This window comes from Salmo trutta, chromosome 5 (assembly GCF_901001165.1).
Source record: "Salmo trutta chromosome 5, fSalTru1.1, whole genome shotgun sequence".
Lineage (NCBI taxonomy): Eukaryota > Metazoa > Chordata > Actinopteri > Salmoniformes > Salmonidae > Salmo > Salmo trutta.
The window spans coordinates 49,433,847-49,451,614 of NC_042961.1; the positions used below are offsets into that span (position 1 = coordinate 49,433,847).

Genomic DNA, 17,768 nt, shown 5'->3' on the forward strand with positions numbered 1-17,768 from the left:
ATTTGATATAGTATATATATATTTTTTAAAGTCATCCATTGCATGTTGCTGTCTAGTTCGTCTGCAGGTTTAGGAAGAGGCCACCAGAGGGCAAACGAACTCTTACGGGTGGATTTGCTGTCTGTCCAAGAATTGGATTGAATAAGGTGTTGTTCACTCAAACAGTCTCATTATGGTTCATTTTCTTCTGCCAGTATTATGCTGCATTCATGTGTCCTTAAAATATTTTGTATTTATTTTTCTTCATAGTTATTTAATATAAGCTCTTCTGGCAAAGTGAGAAGACTATATATAGATGTTACATTTCTGAAAAAGATCTTAGTCAAATGCCTTTCGAGCATACCCTCATTACAAACCCCGGGTATAAGTGGAGTTAAGTGCCAAGTTGAAGAGCGGCACTTTTTGTTGTTGTGAGCGTTGCTAAGCGACCGTTTTTAGGAAAAAGGGAAGAGCCTAGCGAGAGAAGTGGGGTGCGTCGACGGAGAAAGAGCGTGTGAAACAGAAAGGGTGAGCGGGCGTTGGTGCAGAAAGAGAGGGGTGAATCAGTGGTGTGGTCTTCAGTGTCGAACAGTGGGTATTTCAGTAGCAGTCAAACAGTGAATAGGGAGGGTATGTTCATCTATCCAGCCAAAGGTTGTGAATAAGAAGGGGGTAATCTTCTATCCACTCTAAGGGGTCTGTGCTCTTGTTAGTGGGGTAGGAGCATGTCTGACATGGGGCCTCTACAGAGGATGCTGAACCGGACCACCCTCTCCACACAGAGGCTCCTCCACACACACATCCTGGGTGAGACTCAACAATGCAACACTCAAACCATGCTTTATGTACGCAGGGCTCAACTCACAATGCAGTGTAAAATGGGCTACTTCAGTCCTAGATGACACGCGATGTTCCTCTTGATTTCTTCTCTCACGTTCTCTCTTTCACTTCTAGGCAGCCTCCATAAAAACAGTGCAAACAGCGAGGGACATTTTCTACCTTCATGCCATGACACTTTTGTTAGTGTATTTGCTTGAGTGCAGTCAGTTTGTTATTTGCAAATGCACAGAGGCTTTGGTTCCCGTTCTCGCCCACCTCCTCCTCCTCTGCCTGCCTCCCCACTCTATAGTCAGAAACGCTTGTCGTCCAAGTGGGGAATATTAGGCAAGTAGCAACGTAAAGTGAAATGGCGTTTTGACGTTGAGAAAGACATTTGAAAACAATTATTCAAATGGCTGCCCTCTGTTGGAGCAGCTAATCCTAGGTAGAAAGTACTAGAACACACATCACACACCCATTCACTTCAGTTTGACACAGGGTAATTCCACATGGAGAAAGACGCATATCTGGAGGTGGAATTGTAAATGTCTAGCTACACTTGTATGGTGTTTCTCATTGCTCTGCTCCTCTCTTTAAGGAACATGTTTTCAGGGCAGTGGAGGGAATAGATTTTCTGTCACTGAGGGCTTGTGACATTGATATCATATTTAAAAGGAATTTTCCTCAGATTGAGAATATCCAAGTTTGGTTCAATGGCAGGGGTGGGATATATGGCCCTGGAGGGGTTGTAATGTTAACAGGCTTGGTGTGTTAATGCTGGGCTGGAACAACACCCTGCACTAACAGTGGCCCTGCAGGACCAGTGTTGTCGGACCTTGTTCTATGGGAGTACTGAGACTGGGGTGGTTATTGGTCCTAACAGGTCTGGGAGAGTATTTTCTCTCTCCTTCCACCTCTACCTCCACAAGCACCAGCCAGGACCCAGGGCCAGCCTCTTTCTCTCCCCACTCCGAGCAGCTAGAGGTGGGGGCCACACAGGGGGAGTCCCCCTGGATGGCAGTATTTCTGCAGAGGGCAGAGGAGGATAAAGAGAGGTCACTGAAACAACAGGAAGAGGTGAAACGCACACGAACAAGACACACCATGGTTGAAAAATATTTCAATGGTCAAGTCATCTTTGCACAGCACATTTCATAGCTCCTCAATGCCATTTTTTATCTACCTATATGTTCTCTCTTTCGTCCACGTCCAAGGCTTTAGATATGATTGATGTACACATTTCCTCTTGCTTACACTGGAGGTGTGGGTAATTGGCACGTGTTAGCTCTATATCCTGCTATACACACACACACACACACACACTGTGAGAATCCAGGAAAAGATGACACACACAAGGTTTCTCCCTCATCAGCACTACTCTGATCTCACCTCATTCAATCCAGATGTGTTGGATATCCCTGTGAAATACCCACCTTGATTAACATACCGTATAGACGTAAGGTATCACTATAACCCACACATTAAACTATACATCATACACTAACTCAGACCAGGATTCTAAGGCACCAGATTTGAATTTCCAATATGTTCTCATACATAAAGAATAAGTATTTCAGCACACTTCGCTTCATCTCTCTCCCCCTCCCTCCCTCTCTCTCTCCCCATCTCTCCCTCTCTCTGTCTCCCCCTCCCTCCATCTCCCCCTCCCTCTCTCTCTGCTCCCCACTCTCTCTATTCCCTCTGGCAATATATAGTTATGATAAACAGGGCCTTTTGAAGTGGCTGTGGAGTCTCCTGTATGCAGGTGAGGCCTGGCAGATAGGACGTAAGGCTGGAAGTTTAGAGGCCCTAGCTGGAGTAATGGATTCTATAATTGCACTTTAGGGAAAGGTACAGCAGCCAACCCTAAGATCCCCCTCTTCCTCACCAGCCCTGAGGCGTACTACCACAAACCACTGAGCACAGTGCCAATTCTGACCACCTTCAGTCTCTCTTTATTTCCCTCTCTCCATCCATCCCTCTTTCCATTCCTCCCTCCATCCCTTCTTCCTTTCATCTTTCTTTCCCTCCCTCACTCCATTCCTCCTTACCTTCCTTTTGACCACCATCGTTTTATGTTTCCCTCCCTCCCTTCTTCTCTCCCTCCCTCTCCCTTATTCCCTCCCAAGTGTCTGCAGGTGTGCTTCAAAGAGGCCTTATTGGCAAGGGAGAGGCTGGAGGCTGAGCAGAGGCAGGGGGAGCGGGTAGAGCAGCAGGCCCAGTTTGAGGAGCGCTGTGTGGGGCTGCGGGAAGAGATCGAGAGGGAGATGAGGCTGGCGGTGGAGGAGACCTGCGGAAGGATGAGGGCTGCGATACAGAGAGAGGTGGAAGAGGAGCGACAGAGAGAAGTAGAGGCCAAGGAGGAAAAAGTACAGGTGGGAGAATTCAAAAAGTGTGAGGGTGTGTGGAGGTGTTTAACTATTCTTGTGGGGACCAGAAGTCAACACAAGAATAGTAAACTAACAAAAATTGGACCAACTGGGGACATTTTGTTAGTCCCCACGAGGTCAAATGCTATTTCTAGGGGGTTTAGGGTTAAGGTTAGAATTAGTGTTAGGGTTAGAATTACATTAAGGATTAGGAGCTAGGGGTAGATTTAGGATTAGGAGCTAGGGTTAAGGTTAGGTTTTTGGGTTAGGGTAAGTGAACGGGTTAGGGTTAGATTTAGGGGTTAGGGAATTCTGAATGGGACTGAATTGTGTGTCCCCACAAGGTTAGCTGTCGTGTGTGTGTGTGTGTGTGTACTACAGCTTGTAATATTTCACTCCTCTCTCTCAATTCAATTTCAATTCAAGGGGCTTTATTGGCATGGGAAACATATGTTAACATTGCCAAAGCAAGTGAAGTAGATAATATACAAAATTGAAATAAGAAACAAGAAAAATGTACAGTAAACATTGCTCACAGAAGTTCCAAAAGAATAAAAATATTACAAATGTCATTGTTTATATACAGTGTTGTAATATTGTGCAAATAGTTAAAGTGTGAAAGGGAAGATAAATAAACAAATATAGGTTGTATTTACAATGGTGTTTGTTCTTCACTGGTTGCCCTTTTCCGGTGGCAACAGGTCACATCTTGCTGCTGTGATTGTACACTGGTATTTCACCCAGTAGATATGGGAGTTTATCAAAATTGGGTTTGTTTTCAAATTCTTTGTGTATCTGTATAATCTGAGGGAAATATGTTTCTCTAATATGGTCATACATTTGGCAGGAGGTTAGGAAGTGCAGTTCAATTTCCACCTCATTTTGTGGGCAGTGTGCACATAACCTGTTTTCTCTTGAGAGCCAGGTCTGCCTACGGCGGCCTTTCTCAATAGCAAGGCTATGCTCACTGAGTCTGTACATAGTCAAAGCTTTTCTTAAGTTTGGGTCAGTCACAGTGGTCAGGTATTCTGCCACTAGATACTCTCTGTTTATGGCCAAATAGCATTCTAGTTTGCTCTGTTTGTTTTGTTAGTTCTTTCCAATGTGTCAAGTAAATATCTTTTTGTTTTCTCATGATTTGGTGGGTCTAATTGTGTTGCTGTCCTGGGCCTCTGTGGGGTCTGTTTGTGTTTGTGAACAGAGCCCCAGGACCAGGTTGCTTAGGGGACTCTTCTCCAGGTTCATCTCTCTGTAGGAGATGGTTTTGTTATGGAAGGTTTGGGAATTGCTTCCTTTTAGGTGGTTGTAGAATTGAACAGCTCTTTTCTGGATTTTGATAATTAGCGGGTATCGGTCTAATTCTGCTCTGCATGCATTGTTTGGTGTTTTACGTTGTACACGGGGGATATTTTTACAGAATTCTGCAAGCAGTCTCTCTCTCTTTTTCAGGAGAATGTGAAGAGGCTTGTTCGGGAAACAGAGGTGTGTGTGCGACAGCAGTGTGAAAGAGAGGCACAGAAGGACCTACAGACTCTCCAGGACAGACATACCGTGGAACTCGCTCTAATGCAAAGCCGGCAAGAATGTCTACAACATGCACACACACACAATGTGCATGGGACTCACTGACGCTGAGCCATTTCTCCTCCTTCATCCCTATCTCTCCATCTCTCTGCTCTGCATTCCCTGTATGCATTCCTCTCCCTCCTGCATACCTGCCTACATGACTACTTCTCTGTCATTCTCCATAGTGTGTATGCCCTTGCATGCCCTCTCTTCACACATTGTGTATGTGTGTCAGTGGAGGCTGCGCAGGGGAGGACGGCTCATAATAATGGCTGGAACGGAACGAATGGAATGGCATCAGATGGAAACCGTGTGTTTGATGTTGTTGATACCGTTCCACTCATTCTGCTCCAGTCATTACCATGAGCCATCCTCCCCAATTAAGGTACCGCCAACCTCCTGTGATGTCTGTTATTGTGTGTTTCTCATGCCTTGGTAATATGAATGTGTGTGTGTGTGTGTATGCGTGCTGTTGTGTCATGCCTTGCGGTGTTTGTCTGCGTCATGTTTTGCAATGTGTGTATGTGTGTCCACGTTTTTGGCAATGTATCTCTCGCTCTCTGTCTCTCTATTCCTCTCCCTCTGTCTCTCTCTCTCTCTGTGTGTGTGTACTCCCTCTCATGTGTTTGGCCTTGTCTCCTTCCCTCCCTGTCTGTCTCTGTGTTGTGGTGTTAGGTACAGGCAGCTGGAGCAGGGTCTGGCCAGAGTCACAGGGGAGAGGATGAGCTATGAGACAGAGTTTAAGGTCAGCACACTTAATGAGGTCATCATGAATAAATGAACACCACTAAACTACCACCCATATCCATAATGGACCACATGAGCTAGCTGCAGTCCTCTTTCGTTCTCTCTCTCTCTCACACACACTCTCCCCTCTCTCCATCCGTAACATGCACATGTGAGCTCCAGCCTTCCTTCTCTCTCTCTCTCTCTCTCTCTCTCTGAGCCAGAGCAGAAGCCTTGTGTTCCGTGCCAGCTCATCCCCTGACTTTTGTTTTGTGTTAAACATTTTGTCTCTTTGCCCTTCGTTTGTGACCACGTCCACTATGTTAATTTTGGGTTGCATTTGTGAATCTCAAGCCATCTATTCTCTCATTAGATCTCCCTAGTTTTTCTCCGTTTGACCTTCTCATATAAAACCATAGATTTGAACACCTACCGTCTCTTTTTCACCATCTCCCTCTCTTTCACTCTCCCTCACTCTCCTACTCGCTCTCGCTATCCCCCCCATCTCTTTCTACCTCTCTCTTTCCGTCTCCCGTTCTCTCTCTCTCTGTCAGAGGTTACAGTGTAGTTACAGACAGTTTGTGGATCTGACCGAGTCCTCCCTCCACTCTGACTACCTGTTGAAGCTCCGTCGCCTGGGCAGGGAACCTGGCTATACAGACGTGGCGGTCCAGACGGATGATGTCACCAACACACAACACTTTACCTGATGATGCACAGGCATCTACTTGCTACTACAGCTGCAACATTGCTGTTGCCTGTGTGCACAGATCTAGGATCAGCCTATTCTTCCCAATCCTGATCTTAACTATTAGGGGGAAGAATTCAACACTGACATTAGATCAGTGTTTAGGGGCAACTTCATCCAACTCCTTACCAGCTGAACTCACAGATGCCTCTCTGCTCTGTCATCATCAGGAATGTGTCCATATAGGGTAGAAAGGTCATATCACTATGTATTCAGCAATAAACTGATACCATTTTAATATGTTGTCTTATCTTATCATCTTAGTTTAATCTGCACGGAGAATGTATACAAGCTTATTTCAGAACTAAGAAATAGCGCATACCTTTTGTTAGATCATGTTTAGATCGTCATCCAGGGTGTATCACAACCGGCACAATTGGCCCAGCGTCGTCCGGGTTTGGCCGGGGTAGGCCGTGATTGTAAATAAGCATTTGTTCTTAACTGACTTGCCTAGTTAAATAAAATAAAAAGTACATCTAATTCCACAGTAATGTCATGCAGTTACATATCTAACCACAGGGCGGCAGTGCAGGCAAGGTTTTGGTCCCTACTTGACAGTCGGATGGCATGTGGCCCCGTCTGTTCTCTTGGCGAGCAGGGCCCCACTGTAAACAATGGTGTGCGGCCACCGAGGTGCCTGTCGCCCGCAGTGCTCTGCACATCGTCAAATCAAACGGCACTTTCAATTGTTAGTATTGGAAGTTATTGCTTAGGCTATAATTTTTCAACAATGTCAAAGCAAAGAGACAGAAAAATATGGGTGGGAATCCGGGGAATGGCCAGGGTCATAGGCCTTGGGACACTTGTCCGAATTAGAATGACATTCACCTAACATAATACGTTTCTGAACACATTTCCCGAATTTGGCTGTCAATGAGCAGTTATTATACAGTAATAATGAGAGAGTAGAGACCTGTCGTTTTCTTTCATAAAATCCACAAATAGGCTATGTCTAGAATAGGCTACCACTTTGTGAACAAGGAGAAATACACACTGGGGGCGCTCGAGGCCTTTCACCAATCTTTAACAAATTGCCTCACCAAGGAATCGCAGTATTTGTCGTGCATGATGGTCAGCGTGAGCGACTGTTTGCTGGAGTCTGCGAACAGATGAAGCAGAGAAAAGGGAAGCTTTCTTTGAAAGAGGCAGAAAAGACCGAAAGGAGAGACTGGAGGAGGCCGAGTTTGTCCTGCGTGTCTCGGCTCGGGGTCCAGAGCGGCTGCCACCCCCCCACAAGGAGAGGGGAAGGAGGGTGATATATACATTGAGTGAAACCGACTCGACCCCCCCCCCCCAAAAAAAACCCCGAAAGGAGTATTCCGCTCCTTTAGTGCGCCTGCCAGTCAGGAGATGGGTCTTTTTTCCATTCGAGTATACACCTCCCATTTGCCCTCCCCTTTTCCCAAACAAGCAGGCAGTCTGTCAATGCGCTCCGAGCGTTAGGCAAGTCAAACGAGTGGGAATTTGAACTAGTGAGACGGGGGAGATAGGCTATCGAATGGGAAACATTGACGGAGAAGGGAAGCTATCAATATTCCAAATGACTCTTCACACCAGACCGGCTAGTCTATAACATAAGGATATTGCCTATGTTAAACGTATATTTATTATTCCAAGTTTTATTTTGCTCATATTCGTCTGGTTAGTTGAAGTTGAATAGGCTGGAGATGTCAGTTGTCTTTCTAGTCAAGTGTTTTTGTTTGTTCTGTGATAAGTTGGTTCTTGGATGGCAACATTAACCGATGTTTATTTGCCAGTCGCATTTCCAAATCATTTGGGATAGGATCTCGGATTTACTAATTGGAAGTGAAGAGAAAGAACAAGGAGTGAGTGGGGACCAGACCGCGCAATGACAAATCCACCGACCAGCAAGCATCAACGCGTCCTTATGGGGATGGAGCTGCTGTTCTAAACGGGAGAAAAATCCTCTTCCATTTTTAAACACACATTAGCGCTTCTATCTCGATTTTTCTTCTTCATAAAGTACCCTTTCTATATTGGTGGGAAATCCGTAAAAAAAGAAGGAATGGGAGAGAAGTCGAACAGAATCTGCGCAGACAACAAGGGAACATTGTTTGGGAAAAAACAATTATAGCTAAGACCAACACGCAACATACATACCAGTAGAAATCGATTCACGGGATTTCTTTTTGAGTAAGAAGGGGAGTTGTGCACGAGCCAGTGGACATCGCATTGAGGACAAAAAATAGGGACTAATGACAAAATAATCAGAAAGTCATGGGATTGGCATAGTATTTCTCCTGGACACGCACAGAAAATATTGTCGATTTCCGCAGGAAGCAGCCTATATAGTCGTTCAACGGTCACGGATAGAGCAACTTTTATCTGTCATAGTTCAGTGTCAGTTACTGCGTTTTGTGTTCTATTTTCGGTTTATATCCATGCTGTTGCCCAAGGCACAATATCTCATATTCACGCATTGAGTGGACTCACCTATAGTCTTTGTTTTGAAAGTCCCCCATCTCCAACCTCATAGAAAAACTCACATTTATTTTTAAATGGGGGTAAATAATCGGGTTAGTGTGGTTGCAATGGCGCGTCGGAGTAGTGGGAGTAGACTGGGTTTTCTGCTGATAATCTTAATGGATTTACTGGGGACGGCGGCGAGCAACATGGAGCCTATCTACTGGAATTCATTGAACAAGAGGTAAGAGTGGAAAGTAAAGCCTTGCGGTGCAGCCTATGTGATGTTTACCTTCTAGTCTTTTGTAAACGATCATTACAGGCCTATCTTTATTATGTGGGAGTTTAAAGCTCTCAACGAAGTTTGGAGAAGGGTGTGCAATAACTCCAGGCCTATACAACTGTAGCTCTCCCTCTCTCTCTCCCTCTCCCTCTCTCTCTCTCTCTCTCCCTCTCTCTCTCTCTCGTTATCTAAGGCTAAAGAAGTTATGGGCTTTTATGTGGCCCAGGCTCGTAAATGACAGTTTGTATTGTGTGTGTGCGTGTTGAGGGATTTTACGACAGCATTTCGAAAACGATTTGCCCTTTCTAGGCATGAAATTCGTTTACCTCATCTAGAGCAGTGTTTCCTCAACTCCGTCCTGGTGCCCCAATAGCGTTCATGTTTTGGTTATTGCCCTAGCACTACACAGCTGATTCAAATCATCAAAGCTTGATGAGGAGTTTATTTTAATCAGCTGTGTAATGGTTGGGTGGGAAAAAAGGTGCACCCAGGCAGGGCCCCAGGACCACGTTTGGGAAACTGTGATCAAGCCTATCTATTGCAATCAGACATTGAAATCAAAATCCTGTGTCAATTATCTAGTTGCATTTGTTTGGTTGTTACATTGTAGTTAATGTGCATAAACGTGGTTACTTTTGGCTACTGTCGCCTAGGCCCATGTCACTTCTGGGTGAGATTCAATGAAATAGGCTATAGGTATATACATAGACTTTGAATAATAAAACCATATTCATCTTAGAGGTCTGGAAACCGTGCAGCCTTGTAGGCCAAGTTGACATTGATTAACAATAGAGGCTGCCTGCCCTGAACACATTCAAGTCATTTGCATTTTTCCCCTCTGGAAAAAGGAAAGTCCATTAGGTGAGAAATGTCATTTTAAACACCTCCCATTAGCTACTCTGCCTAACAACCGAGACCACCTTCCGTCAGTTTCCTCACACCTCCGCCAAATTCGGTGCGTCTGAATTGACACCCGGTGGCGATGGCGTGTGTGGTACGTAGCCTACTCAAACCTCAAGACTCCGTAGCTGGTCTCAGTCTGGAACGGAATGTAGGTTATGCGCGGCTATTAGGCCCAGCTACAGATGCCGAGGGCTGTTTTTAAGATGAATAGGTTTTTAATGCGTCCATGTGGTCCGTGGACTGGGCTACTCCGGGGCCTCTTTTTCCTTCAACAGATGCTACAGCGAGGAGAGATCTAATTCTGCACGGCTCTGCCGTTGTAGCTCTTGGCAGAAGCCCCTAATGAGGGTTTGCGTCCCGAATATCGCCCTATTCACTGTGTAGTCCACTACACAGGGAATAGGGTGGCGTTTGAGACGCACACAGAGAGTCTTCGTCAGCAGTGGGCGTAGTAATCTGATGGGTACATCAGCCTTGGACAATGGAGGGTGGTTTTCACCGAAGGAGTGGAGGGGTAGCAATGGAAGTACTTTGTGAGTGGGCCTAATGCTTGGTTAATTAAGAGTATGCGATTGGGTTCTAATTTAATTGACTTGTCACTTCTAAGTTCTGTTACCTTCATTTGTTAGGTAAGTAGGCCTATGTCTAGAACTAATGTAAAATGTAGGTAATGGGAAACCGTGGCCACGTTAACACTCGCTACCCTTTCACACTGCCTTAAGTGCCACGGAATGGAAAGAGACAGTCACAGGAGAAATAGACCCAACATTTAACTTCATCGCGCAAAATAATTGCCCTGCAAGTCATGTTGTTACGTGTTTGAAACATGGTGATTACACAAGTTATTACACGTTGACAAGTGTTTAAGAGAAGAACAACCCCAAACTTTCCCAACACACACACTATATTTCCTGTATACTGTCAAAATGATCACGTACTGCCATGTGAAGCCTGAATAAAATGATACATTCACAGGAAGTGCGAACAGGGTCCACATTTTGGCTTTGTAGCACTGGTGACTGTGATGAGGAGTTATCCTGAAGACCATCCCTCGTTTAGCTGCTTTGATGTTTAGGGTTTTCACCTCTACATTACCCAACTCCCCCGCTGCCCTCCTCCATCTCTCCACTTGTCAATCTCTTCTTCAAGTTATGTTGGCCTGTTTTTTCATGGACCTTTCATGGACTCGTTGCCTCTCTCCCTCGCTGCCTCACTCTCTCTCTCTCTACCATTCCACCTATCACTCTCTCTCTCGTTCTCTACCTCTTTCTCTCTCTCCCAGTCTCTTGTCTATTTCCATCCCCTAGTCCATTCCTCTCTCGCTGCTCTCCCTCCTACCTCTCTCTCTCTCTCTTCCTGTCATTCTCTGTCTCGCTCTCTCACTCCTCTCAGAGCGTCGTGACTAGACGTGGCAAATGAAAAACGTGTCACATTCAGGCGCTAATTATACAGCTACACAGCAGGGGACACTCGGGGACTAAAGGTAGGTCAGAGAAAGGAGCTGGGGAATGAGGGAGGGAGGGAGAGAGTGAGGGAGGGTTGCTGGATGGATGGATTGAAAAAGGTGGAATGGTTGCAACAGGAAAAGGTAGGCGAAAGAAGAGAGAGAGGGAAGGGGAAGAGGGGATGGATGGATGGAACACAGGGAAAGGTTAGAGACAGAAAAAGGGTGAGTGAGTGAGAGGTGGAGGGAAGAACGGAGAGGAGGATGGAGTCAGGAGGATTAAAGGTGGAATGACTCAAAATGTACGCCAATCGATACGCGTTAAGACACAAGTGCCAGTACACGTTATGCTTTAAGGAACAGGAATTGAACCAGAACGATCACCTTGGGAGAATCTCCCCTAGACATACATTATCCTTATCCCAGACACACTTAACACACTTAACACACACACACATACACACCTTTATTCTTATCTCAGCATCTCCCATTATCAACTACACGCTGGACTAATGAAAGATCGAATCTGTTATTACTCTCTGTGAGTTAGGAGGGGGACTGGAAGGAAAGCTGGTCGCTAATGCTGTACAGCCAACACACACACACACACACACACACACACACACACACACACACACATCAGGCCGATGGCATTGGGTCACATTGGCTGGGTCTCTGTACAGAGAGTGCACCACCCTTGGAGATGCATGTGTCTGCACGCGCACGCACACACACACACAGGCACACACACACACACAGGCACACACACACACAGTAGAAGATACATGGCTTCATTAGATGTGATATGATTCTAGCCTATGCTAGGGTTTTGGATGCTCCAGTGCGTACGATCAGATTGGGAGTTGTTAAAGGGTTTGAGGGTTGCATGCCTCTCGAGCTGGTCTGGTCTATCAGCCTAAATCAGTCTGCTCTCGCCCTCTCTCTCTCCCTGTCTCTCTCTCCCTGTCTCTCTCTCCCTGTCTCTCTCTCCCTGTCTCTCTAACCCAAAAGGGTTCTTCAGCTGTCCCCATACCAGAACCCTTTTTGGTTCCAGGTAAAACCCTTTTGGGTTCCATGTTTAACCATTTCCACAGAGGGTGTAAATAAAGGATTCTCCCATGGCACTGAAAAGGGTTCTCCTATGGGGACAGCCAAAGAACCCTTTTGGAACCTTTTCTAAGAGTGTAGGTTATTGTAAACGTGTGTGTGGGTGGGTGGGTGTCTCCCCTCGACTGTACCCCTTCCAGATTGTCAATAATGAATGAATCGTTTGCTAATTTAACGCCGGATAAAAGGCTGGTTAACTAGGCTCAGTGTTTCAAGTCAAAAATAAAAACAAAACAGAACACAACAGGGTCTCAAAGCAGAAAGGTTGCTGAAAATGTAATCGGGAGGAGGGTGAAAAGAAGAGGGGAGAATGTTACTGTAGGTCATATTATTAATGCAGTGTAATTTCTATGGTGAATTAGGGACTATTTGTACGGGTACAATCAAACCTTAATTCAACCATAAATCCACCCTTATGTTTCTCTATTTATGAATGATGTGTTTTCCATTGAGGGATTTCTGTTGTGTGGATAGGAGTGTACGAGAAGCAGTAAGCTTAGTCACACGGATCCTGGGGCCAAAAATTATTAGCGAAAATCTACTGTTAAGTTTAATAGGGGGTTAAAGAAGAAAAGAGTAGGAGCTTGGAGTGCGCTGGAGGGAGGAGAGATGGATAGAGAGAGAGAAAAGGAAGAAACTCAGGGAGAAAGGGTGAGTATGGGGAGCTGCTTGTCTCCTAGCTGCACGGCGAAGCGTCCTCAGCGGCAGGCACTTGTTTTTGCTCCTCTAACTGAAAAGGCCAAGTTCTGTGTGAGAGAGAGTTTACGAGCCGAAAGCGTCGGGGAGATATGAATAGAGATTTCAGCTGATGTGGCAGAAAAGAACAGGCTAGCCACTACACTACACAGCTGGCTCACTGAGAGAGAAACTAGTAAGGTAGCCAGCCAGGCGGGTAGCCTGCCAGGCGGGTCGCCTGTCAGGGAGGGCAGGTAGGCAGGGTAGTAGTGGGGTGTCCTTTTCTGTCTCTCTGCTCCCTGGGGTATGAGATCAAGCAGACAGACACACACATGGACATGTCTCTCACACACACAAACGCACAAAACACACACACACACACACACTGTGCATTACACTGAATACTCAGACGACCTGACTAAACTAACCCTTTGAAGCGTGTGAGTGTGTGGGCTTCATATATCACAGCCACTGTGTGTGTGAAGTGAGAGTCCAACACACACCATGCCCAGACAGCATGTCAGAAGCCCAGACACACACACACACCACATGAGGTTTCAGGAATGAATGGTAGTCTGATACATTTTGGTTCTTTAGGGTCACTAGTTGTATAGGTTTCAGTCCCCGGGTACTTAGCTGAGTAACTGTCAAAATCACAATATGAGAAGATCTCCACCTGTAACAGACAGACTGGCAGAATGGTCACTCTACAGTTATAGGGGACTGGTGGACTGCGCGCTCACACACGAACAGTGAAAAGCAATGGGGCCTCTCTCTGCTCTCCAGTCCATCCAGATGAGGAGCACTGCCCTGGGGTTCAACAGCATCATGTCCATCCACATGGCCTTTAGATCAGCAGGCCGGCCCACTGAGATCTAGGATTCTCCTCCTCCTGATCCACTGGTTAAACAAAGCTAATCGGCCTTGGCCTGGGTGTGTGTAGGAGAGATGGGGAGAGAGGGGAGACAGGGGCAAGGGGTGGTGCCCCCCAAATCCCCCAGGTTTCCTCTGATCTAGGATCCGCTCTCAGCACGTGGCCCCTCTGTCAACCCCACCCCAGCCTCCCAGTCCTCCGGTCCTCTCTGGGCCAGACCAGATGCCTCTGTGAGTGGGGGGATGATCCTGCTTAGAGGGGACTGTGTGAACCAAGCTAATGAGTGGCCTGGCCTCACCACGGCTGGGCTGAGCTGGTCTGGGACTGACCTCACAGGGCAATCCTCCTACAGCTCCTCCTCCCCGTCTCCTCCTACTCCTTCCTCTCCTCCCTCTTGCTCTTCCTCCTCCTACAGATGCTGAGATGCACAGACCTGACCCCACAGACATGGGGCCTGGATTACAATTATCACCTCCGTGTGTGTGTGTGTGTGTGTGTGTGTGTGTGTGTGTGTGGGTGTGTGTGTGTCAGTACCTGTGTGTGTGTGTGTGTGTGTGTGTGTGTGTGTGTGTGGGTGTGTGTGGGTGTGTGTGTGTCAGTACCTGTGTGTGTGGGTGTGTGTGTGTGGGGGTGTGTGTGGGTGTGTGTGTCAGTACCTGTTTGTGTGTGTGTTCCAACCAAGGTGTGTTCCTATCCCCCTCAGGATGGTAAGGCGAGGCCTTCATTTGCATGTCTGGCACAAAGTTATGCAGAAAAGCCCATAAACAGAAAGCAATGGATAAAGCCACAGTTATTCTGTTATCTCCCATTCCTGAGAAACTGGATCTATTCAAAACAGTTCCTGTCTGTCTTTGAGCTAGTGGCGTCAAATGGTCTCTTTTCACCGACAAACTTTGCATGTGTTTGAAATGGCACCCTATTCCCTCTTTAGTGCACTACTTTTGTCCAAGGCCAATAGGGAATTGTTGTTCACTATATAGGGAATAGGGTGCCATTTGAGAGACAACCTTTGTCTGCTCCTAACAGAAGTGCTCCGTTCTGTGTTTATTCATGTCAGTTTTAGTCAAACATGTTTTATGTTTTTCTCTTTTGGCAACTGTGTATGAGTGCGCGCGTGTGTTAGTGTGTGTGTGCACGCGTTTGTGTGTCAGAGAGCAATGGGAATGTTTATCCTGACCTAGCCAGCTGAATCATGTCACAGTAACACAGTAACTGACAGTGCTTACTGACTCTTTGGGGAGGAGGAGGAGGGAGAGCGAGAGAGAGAGAGGGGTGGATGATGACACGAGGTCTGGCACTGATGGAGAGAGAGAGAGAGGAGGAGGAGAGGCCGGTGATTGACTGGGGAGGGAGAGAGGGATGGAGAGAGGGATGGAGAAAGTGGGAGTAGAGGAGAGTGAGCAGAGGGGTGACGGGGCTGTGGTCTGATGTGTCGTGACCCAGATAGTGAGTGATGGCCAATTGATCATCATCACCCTGAGAGCTTCTTCCTGTGTGCCATTAACACCGCCGAAGACACATTCTTCACAATATCTCACACACACACGCACAGAGTTGACCACTGCACACAGCTACAATATGGGAAGAGGCTATGATACTGCTTGGCCATACTACCCCAACCTTTTCGTGCCTTTATTCACCATTCATACTTCTATATACAATACTACTATGGTATTACTGTCTTATAACCCTTAATACTACTGCTTTATTATAACCCTCATAATACTTCTTCCTGCTTTATACTCTACTTACTGCTATTCATGCAGGTTAATGTGATACTCCAGGGCTTTTGTATCGTTTCAGGCAGTAGTTTTCAAAGGGGTGCTCACGAGCCCAAACGGGTCCCTGAAAATTGTGAACAACTGTATACTACGTTTTTTATTTGCAAATTCGTATGATATGTTACGGATTCCAATTTGTACGATATGTTACGAATTTGTAAGTGCTTAAGATCCCGGACTGCATCTTCAATACTACTTCATACCACGGTCTCTGTGTCCGTGTGTTCGTAGCTAGAACCCACTGGCATAGGGACAGCCTGTATGAATTCAGTTCCCTTCTAAAAAAAAAAAAAAAAAAACTGGCAGCCATAAGAACAGACTGTATGAAATCAGTTCCCTTCAGTCCATCTGGCCAGACCATTAGACCACATCTAAAGCACTTTGAAGGGAAACCATGACCTTGTCTAGCTAGCTAGCCTATTTCTTAGAGCTTAGACTACACAAACTCCACTCAGTATAGTACCCTTAGTGATCAGGGTTGTGTTCATTAGGCACGAAACAGAAGAAAACAAACTGAAACAGGGAGGGACTACCATAAATCTTCAATTAAACGCTGAGTCTCAAATAGCCTAAATGAATTGTTTACGAGGTTACCATGAATTTCCATAAATTGTTTACAAGGTTTAATGTTTAATTTGTTACATTAAAGCTGCAGTATGTAACATAGAAATGTGAGTTATAGATTTGTCATTCTCATTGAAAGCACGTCTAAAAAGCGGTAGCTCTGTTCTATGTGCACTATTTCTATGCTTCCCGTTTTTAAGTTTCATTTTTGTATCTTGCATCAGCTTCAAACAGCTGAAAATACAATAGTTTTGGCTATGTAAAATATATTTCACAAAGGTTTAGATGGTAAAATGATTCTCTATACTATACTTGCTTGTTTTGTCACAAACTAAAATTAGGAAATGGCGGAGCAATTTCTGAATAGTGCAACTTTAAATAATTCAGTAACTACTCATATAAATTATGTCAATCATCCATTTTCATCGCTAGCAAGACACTGCTAGCCGTTGGCTTCTAACAGCTGAGAACTGCTAGCTAACTGGCAAGCACAAAAACAGTCAACAACTTCGGGAGTACAGAACCCTAGAAATTGACCGATCGCCCTCTAGCGGTAAGTAATAAGAACAGCAGAAAATGCACAGTCAAAGAGGAGAAGAATTATTGTCAAGGAATTATTCTTTTTTTTTTTATAGAGGCATACATAGACAGAAAAAAGCGTGCCAGTGTCTAAATGATAACACATTAGTGCAGGAAATTAAGAAATTGATTAATATGCTGGAATTGAATCAATTAACTATGCAAATGAGCAAAAGTTGTGTGCATTAAGGAAAGGGACAACTGACTCTCATAAGAACATGTTGTGTTCAGTGATTTACGAAAATAAACGCTGGGCTTTTAATTGAAGGTTTTCGGTATCTGAACTACCTGAATAGGTTTTTCCTTTTTGCAAAACATTTTTGTTTGGTGTGCACTAATGAATATGACCCTGGATGCAAGGTGTCTGTGTACAAAATGTTGTAGGGAACGAGAAAAGAGAGAGCACTTATCTCGCGGTTGTTGTTCGTCGGCTATGAAGATAATGGAGTGAAAGAGGGAGAGGATAATGAAAGGACAGTGGTTCTCTACTCTGCATAGTAGCTCCGGTGACCACGATGTTAGGTCTCTGTGTACAACACATTGGAATGGGAAAAGAAGACATTTCCATAGACTGTGAACACAGTCTTTGTTGTCCACGACAACACCATAACAAGATCCATCTTGTATAGAGGTTGCTCCACCAACAGGATTAAATCGGATCCTCTGGCTGCTTACACACACGCACACACACGCATGCAGACACAGACGCACAAACTTACACCCACATCTTACTATGCATGCCTGGAGGTATGGAGCGAGCTGGTTTTTCTTTTCTGACGTTTTCTCTCTTTCTCTTTGTCCGCCTGTCTTGTGGTAAGCGCTAACGCACACACACACACACACACACGCATGCACACGCATGCACACACACGCACACACACAGATTCATTTTTTTATTGCTCCCAGTGCTGGCCAAAGTCCAACTGG

General features: G+C 45.5%; 2 protein-coding genes across 2 annotated transcripts in view; both read left to right on the forward strand.

Annotated features, from left to right (window-relative positions):
- The first annotated feature begins 485 nt into the window (after positions 1–485).
- Positions 486–6,445, forward strand: si:dkey-111f13.5 (inner centromere protein). Its single transcript, XM_029754012.1, has 7 exons — positions 486–507; positions 693–786; positions 1,682–1,875; positions 2,928–3,173; positions 4,617–4,744; positions 5,409–5,478; positions 6,014–6,445. The coding sequence occupies exons 2-7, from the start codon at positions 705–707 to the stop codon at positions 6,167–6,169; spliced, it is 876 nt and encodes a 291-aa protein (XP_029609872.1). The 5' UTR covers positions 486–507; positions 693–704; the 3' UTR covers positions 6,170–6,445.
- A 1,126-nt stretch (positions 6,446–7,571) lies between these two features.
- Positions 7,572–17,768, forward strand: part of LOC115194369 (ephrin-B2) — a gene marked incomplete in the record, with an annotated part of 23,729 nt that continues 13,532 nt past the window's right edge. Inside the window, 1 exon segment of the mRNA XM_029754019.1 lies at positions 7,572–8,872. Coding sequence (XP_029609879.1) covers positions 8,727–8,872 — 146 coding nt within the window.